Source organism: Lycium barbarum, chromosome 6 (assembly GCF_019175385.1).
Source record: "Lycium barbarum isolate Lr01 chromosome 6, ASM1917538v2, whole genome shotgun sequence".
Lineage (NCBI taxonomy): Eukaryota > Viridiplantae > Streptophyta > Magnoliopsida > Solanales > Solanaceae > Lycium > Lycium barbarum.
In genome coordinates this window covers 122,560,184-122,566,937 of record NC_083342.1, presented here as the reverse complement: position 1 = coordinate 122,566,937, position 6,754 = coordinate 122,560,184, and the positions used below count along the sequence as shown (strand labels likewise).

General features: G+C 38.4%; 1 protein-coding gene across 3 annotated transcripts; it reads right to left on the bottom strand.

Moving 5' to 3' along the window:
• Positions 1–1,848: 1,848 nt before the first annotated feature.
• On the bottom strand, positions 1,849–6,754 carry LOC132598495 (FACT complex subunit SPT16-like). Of its 3 annotated transcripts, none has more exons than XM_060311409.1 (3): positions 6,597–6,754; positions 6,425–6,468; positions 1,849–5,393 (listed from the first exon to the last, which is right to left on the bottom strand). In XM_060311409.1, exon 3 carries the CDS (start codon positions 5,322–5,324, stop codon positions 2,109–2,111), a length of 3,216 nt encoding a protein of 1,071 aa, XP_060167392.1. In that variant the 5' UTR covers positions 5,325–5,393; positions 6,425–6,468; positions 6,597–6,754; the 3' UTR covers positions 1,849–2,108. The 3 variants fall into 3 exon arrangements, with proteins under 3 accessions (XP_060167392.1, XP_060167393.1, XP_060167394.1); XM_060311410.1 differs by having other exon boundaries at positions 6,425–6,460; XM_060311411.1 differs by having other exon boundaries at positions 6,425–6,518; positions 6,597–6,752.

Sequence of the window (6,754 nt, the reverse complement as noted above, 5' to 3'; positions counted from 1 at the left end):
TTACGGGTGTTCATGGTTCGGTTTGGGTCGGTTATTGGTTAAAACCATAACCAAACCAATTTAGTCGGTTTTTAAATGTCTAAAACCATAACCAAACCAAGTAAAATAATAACCACCGGTTTGGTTATTATCGGTTTGGTTCGGTTTTTCGGTTTATGACTAGCCGTGACAATTCAAATATTCTCTCTCTACATTCTTCAAATTTCTTATGAAGCTTTTTTTTCCTCATGGCCCAGAAGGGTGAACTTTGCTGCATATTGAGGGAAAGACACGCTGCTGACAAATCAGGTGGACCAAACTTGCAACGCAGTTTAGATTCAAAAGAACAAGTCAAACAGAGGTTTTAAAATACAAACAACCCTTATGCTTACGACTTATTAGAGTTGGCTTGGATTGTTGGACATATTCTTTTAAGACATGGGCCTTAAAAATAAGTAGACCAAAATTAAATTAATAATTAAAAGGTATAAAATATCTTTAATTATTTATGAAAAGCTAATATTATACATATAAATAATTATAAATTTTATGTATATAATTATCGGTTTGGTTCGGTTATTTATTCGGTTATTTTTTACTATAACCATAACCAAACCAAATATTATCGGTTTTTCAAATTTAAAACCAAACCAAACCAAACTAAACCAAATGTCGGTTATTTTATTCGGTTTGGTTAAATTTTCGGTTTGGTTTTAGTTTTAACCAAAACTGTGAACAGCCCTAGCCCCCCTTTTGTGAATTAGAGCAATGTTAATTTCCTATTACAACTCGTAAATTTAGCTCGGAGTATGCAATTAGATTCATCATTTGCACTTACCAGTTACCAGGATAATTTTCAAATATGGCATCACAACATCATAGTATTTTTGGAAGTGCTCCTGCTGATATATAATTTATCATCCATCATCCAGATCACAAACAAAAGAATAATTGATCCTCCCTCATTGCCACTGTATATTGCACAAACATTGGCACAACATAGTCACTTGTGGCCTTGTAATCATCTACATCGATGGTGTGGCCTCCTGCTATAAGATGCTGCTTGGACGGATGGTGGCTTTGTTACCTGTAGACCATAACATCATAAACCTCCCGAGTGGAATGTAATTTGAGAAGAAACATGTAGAAGAATGTGCCTCGAATGTTGTTTGTTGCTGCTTGTTAACTGTTTGTACAGCATACTTCCCGAAGCAGCAAGAATCCTCCATACTTTTAAAAGGAGGCAGACCAGATGATAAAAGTATTTTTGACATTAAGAACCATGTCAACCAAGAATTAAAGCTAGACCTCGTGATTGGCCGATGAATCAGAATGGGAGGATTCATAGCACTATCCGCGTTCTCGGTAGAAAGAAATGGAAAAATCAAAGTGGTTAATGAAATTAAGAGAAATCAGTAATGTTAGAACTAAAGCGATTGAAGAGTTTGACAAAGGGTTCAGTGATGTCATCGCTGTTGTAGTCTACAAGGGTAACTTAAAACTGAATGCGTATATTGTTTAACCGCACAAAAAGGGGAATCATTAATCGATTGTTATGAGAAATCTACACTGTGAACATTGAGTGTCCTATTGCAGAAACATGTTGGTGGTAGGAAAACTATCACACATCAGTATATTCGCTTATGCTCCCTTTTTTGGTTTTTGGTTACTCCTTTACAAAAAACATGATCACTTGAACGTAACTGATGCCCAAGCAAGATATTTGCAGCAAAATCAGCCAGTCTGAAAAAATATGTTTTGAGTGAAGAGTATATCATGTTGCACCCAATATCAAAATTTTAACCCAACCGTCCCGCTTGCGAGCGAAAAAAAAAATTAAAAAAATGCACAATCTCCAAACAGCAAGGCTAAAATAAAATATGTGGACTTCATTACTCCAAATAAAACAAGCCAGACTATAAAAGGAACTTAAACCCGACGTAAGTTTGCACAATCTTATTTTACACGAATTAACTACGTTGCAAACACAGAAAAAGAGAGAACCGCTATTCTACAAGAAAGACCCAAGTCTAAACTCAGTTGTCGGGTAAATACTTTACAGCTGCTTATCATGACCTTATGTAGCCTAAACTAATGTCCTAGAATGGTATAGCAGGCTACCTCACTTTTTACCTAAACCTGGGTCTCTTGGAAATGTTGCTAGCGAGGTTTCTTCTCTCTGGTGGACGACCTTTCCCAAAAGGCTTCATATTCCTCCTCTTCCTGTCATTGTCACTGTCTGATTCAGCTCCTTTCTCTCTGTCGGCATTGCTTGCTTCTCTTTCTAACTCTTCCCATGTTTTTCCTTCTTCTTCCGAATATTCTTCAGAGTCCTCTCCTCCTTCATCATCATCTGACTCCACTAGTGATTCGCTTTCATCATCCTCCTCCTCTGACGAGACAGGCTCTACATCTGAAGGTTCATATCCTTGATCAGACTCCTGTGAGTGATCAGAATCCGAATCAGTACCTTCTAAATTCAAAAATTCCCATCCACCATTCTCTATGAACTCTTCCGGATCATCAGTAATTGTTTTCAGTATCTGACGCCAGTTCAGATTCAGCCTGCTCTCATAGTACTTAAGGTCAGTTGTATCAAGCCACTCCTTGATGCCATCAAGGGAAGTTGAAGGGATAGAATCAATTCGCATAACATCTCTTTTGAAGTCCTTGAATATAATTGTCATGTCAAAATTTTTCTGCCCAAGACCAACCCTCTCCAAGTTGACTATCTCAATCTCACTGAGAGTGATCACAACAAAAGGTGTCTCTACGAGCTCAACAAGGCAGCTAGATGTTGGGACTATAAAAGCTGTTGACTTGTGGGGTACCCCATGGAACCCAAGCTCTCTCAACGGCTGATCAAACTCCAAATCAAGCCCTTTAAACTGAGGCTGCGCCCAGAGGTCATTTACCTTGTTCACAAATGTTTGGAATTCCATGTTAATCTTGTTTTTCCGATCCCTTTCACGTTGTTCCTCCTCAATCTCATCAGGATCATAAGCAGATCTTTTTCCACCTCCAATTGTCTGCACAACATCCATCACTTCAACATAGAACTGCACGTCCTTGGTTTTCTTGTTTCCCACCATTATGTGATTGCGCAGGTGAAAGTGGAGGACTGTAATCATTTCCTTTTCTGCTGGCTGGAAGAACGCATGTTTGATGTTACCATACATAACATCCACCCTCTCATCTGGCCTTGAAGTTCCATAGCGGAATCCATTTGTGTGAGCCTCTAGAGTACCAGGAAGCTTTCTCCCACGACCACCAAATACTGGGCGAATCCACAGATCTGACAGTTTGATTGGCTTAAATTTGGCTCCAGCAACTTGAAGTTTCTCCTGAGTTACTAAAGTTGCTCTCTCAGCTCTCTCTGATTCTCTAGAGACAACCTGCCTGCGGAGGGTTCTTATTTGTTGAACCACTTCAGTGATGTGCCTTGGGTCCTTTGAACGAAATGAAACTTCTTTAACATATATTGCTCCCTGGAACTTTAGAGTATTTGTGTCATGCGGAGTGAATGGAGTGCCAGGAACATTGAACATTATTCGGATATAGCAGGTACGGTTAGTATCTTGTTGACTAGATACACTTTTCACTGTGGCAATATGGAACGGAATCATGGTTCCATGAATAGGTAAAAGAATAGCTTCACTCCTCTGGTCAACCTGAATCATCAACTCTCTTGGAGGTGGCAGATCATTAATGTTCTTATACGCAACCAGTTCACCAGTGGCTTTCGCAGCACCACGGCTATCTGCACCCCCAGAACTTGCTCCTGTGAGCCTCCGTGCAGTTTCTTCGTTCTTTTGGCGGGCTAATTCTGCCTGGTGTTGCCGCCTTAATTCCTCCCTTGATGTCTCATGGTTAACTGATCTAAGACTAGCCTTGGTTGAGAGTCCATTGGCGGCAACAGGCTTAGCTTTGACCTTCGGCTGCTCCTCCTCTTCTTCTTCATCCTCATTGAATGAGTAAGCCACATCCTTTACAGCTTTAGAACTCATAGAAGTCACCACTTCTGGAGCATTTTGACCAACAACAACTGTATCAGCAAGCAAAACACAAAATTTTTCAGTTTTGGGGTTTTTAGACTCTGTTTGCAAATTCTGAAACCCAAGAGAAACATTAAAAACCATGCCAGATTTCAGCATTCTATCATTCTTGCTGTTAAGGTTTAACCCTGATTCACGGAACTCAAGCCCAATTCCAGTTCCTGCAGATCTAGTCAAATTTACAACCAATTCAGGTGCCTCCTTTTCGACCACACTGAGTGCTGCTTGGTAGACATCTCCAGCCTTGTTTCCTGGTTTCAGAGCTCCAATTGCAGCCTCATGGGCCTTCAGAAGAACTTCATACGCCTTGCTTTGCAATGGATTGGCATCAATTAGAAAGGTCCGAGCAACATTTGAGCAGTAGCTATTATATCGAGAACCAATTGCACAGATAATCACACTAGTTGAATCGTAGTAAAGATTCTGCTCATTGCTTGATGCACTTGGTCTCAGATCAAACTCTCCTCCACTCTGAAAAATTGGAGGGTAGCAGATGTCGACATTATCTGCCTTCAACTTCACCTTAATCTTTGCAGGTTCAAGTATGACTTTTTCAGTGTCATCCATTAGTGAAGAATGTGTCACCTTCTTCTCCTCATCGATAACCCTTTCCAGCTTTGGGACTACAAAGTGCTTCATCACTGATGAAGTCAGATAACCAGCTTTCTTCACATTCATAATTTCAGCAGTGTCCTTGACAGCAAACAGGTCAGAGAATCCATTAGTTACATCACTGAGCTGAAATTGTGTATTCTTTAGCTTCTCAGTCCATGTCTCCAAAAGATTCCCTTCAGGAGCTTCTCTCGCAATGTGTCCAACAACAGGAATATCATGACCATTTGACTCTGACTGATCTTGTATAGCTCGAAATATTGCCTCCATTGCACCAGTTCCATCATCTTTTCTAGCCCTCACGTGCATAACAACATCCACTCCTACAACATCCTTAGAGGTTTTCTTGACAGCTTCAAGTAAGGAGGCCTTCTTCTGGCTACAAAGGAAATGGATCTGCTTCTTCATGAAAACCATGATGGTATCAGGAAATTCATACCCAACCAACCACATATTTAAAGCTGATGACTTTAGATACCGCAGATCCTCAGATGGAGGAGGAGTTCCTATGGCAAGAGCTTCAGAAGCTCCCCAAAGTTCATCATTGTGTTCAGTCCAGTGGGAGTATAACATTTTCAATCTTTTACCAAAATTCTCCAGATTGATGGCATAAGCATTGGCTGTTCCAGATGTTTTGTCATTAGAAACCTTGACATTACCGTTCCGGTTATCAGCCATCGAATAGGACAAATATGGGTCCTTAAACCCTCAATAAAGAGCAGAGCCAAGCGTGATGATCGGGAGAACCTGTGAAAAAGTAACAGAAAGTTATTATAATTTCCTTCCTCTCCTCCCACATAGAAAGTTTACCCAGCTAACTACCCAATTCCTAAATCAATTGTATTACACCAAAGAATGTGAAGAATATATGATACACAATTGTAAAGGAAGTTCCAAAACTAGCAGATAATTGTAGGACAAAAATGCAAGAAGAAACTGGGCACAGCCAGTTTATGGATTTACTGGCCAGGAAAGGGAAATCACTCGCTTCACATATGTCCGTAAGTTGAATCAAATTAACAACTCAGACAGATATGGACTTAAAAGTAAGAAGGAAATGAAAATCCTAATGATTTCCACCATTTTCTCAGTCATAAAGAAAAAAAAGTAGATTTCATCCATCTCATTCTTGTTTTCCTGTAGCTATGGTTCAATTCAGACCTAATAACATATTCTGATATAAAAGTTTAGAAACGCCAATTTTACAACAACAGCACGTGAAATAAGGCCTAACAATTTTTTTAGAGATCCACAAAAAGAAAAAATGTACAGAATTACACTAGAGTTTTTTATTTTTTTCTGGCAAGCCAACACTTTGATTGTCACTGCTATGATTTCTACTCTAATACAAAATATAAACAAAAGAACAATCTGCGAGTTCAAAAAAGGGAAATTTTCAAAAATATACAGCCCAACATAAGAATATTACGCCACGTAGCCCAATATACAGTATTATACAACATTATACCTGGGGGAAAGCTTTATACATAATGTATCAACCTTGTATAAAAGTGTATAACAGTGTGTAAAAGGTGTTTATATATATGGGCTAAACCGGGTAACAATCTCAAAATATGAGCTACCTGACGTAAATATTTTCTCCCAATAGACATAGAAGTTAATTTTCCCTTAAAAGAATTAACATGAATCTCCAATATCAACTTCCAAAAATCCACAAGAGCTAAAGATATTCTATTATACCAAAAATCAACTCAAATACAGTAACAATCCAAACCGAAATCTCAATTGAAAAAAAAAAAAAAAAAAAAAAAACTCACCTTGCAATTATTGACTCTGCAGCTTTCTCCGATCCTCTAATTTCCTTATCGTAAAACAGCTCAAAATTAGAAATCATCAAACATTTTTCAAAATCTACGTTTGAATCAGAAAACACAAAATCAACGACAATTATATTTTTTTAAAAAAAAGGGAAAATAATGAATATCTTACATGTATTCAAGCTTTAGATCTGAGGCTTTTACGAGTCCTTAATTAAACGGGATCGATGAAGAAAATCATTAATGGATGAGTTTAATTAATTAAAGGAGAAAAGGGAGTCTTTAAAGAAAGAAGATATATTATGTTTGAGAGAGAGTGCTTGAAGATGG

Bases quoted from the DNA above. Each gene is read 5' to 3' on its own strand.
- LOC132598495 (XM_060311409.1), bottom strand. From the start codon at position 5,324: ATGGCTGATAACCGGAACGGTAATGTCAAGGTTTCTAATGACAAAACA.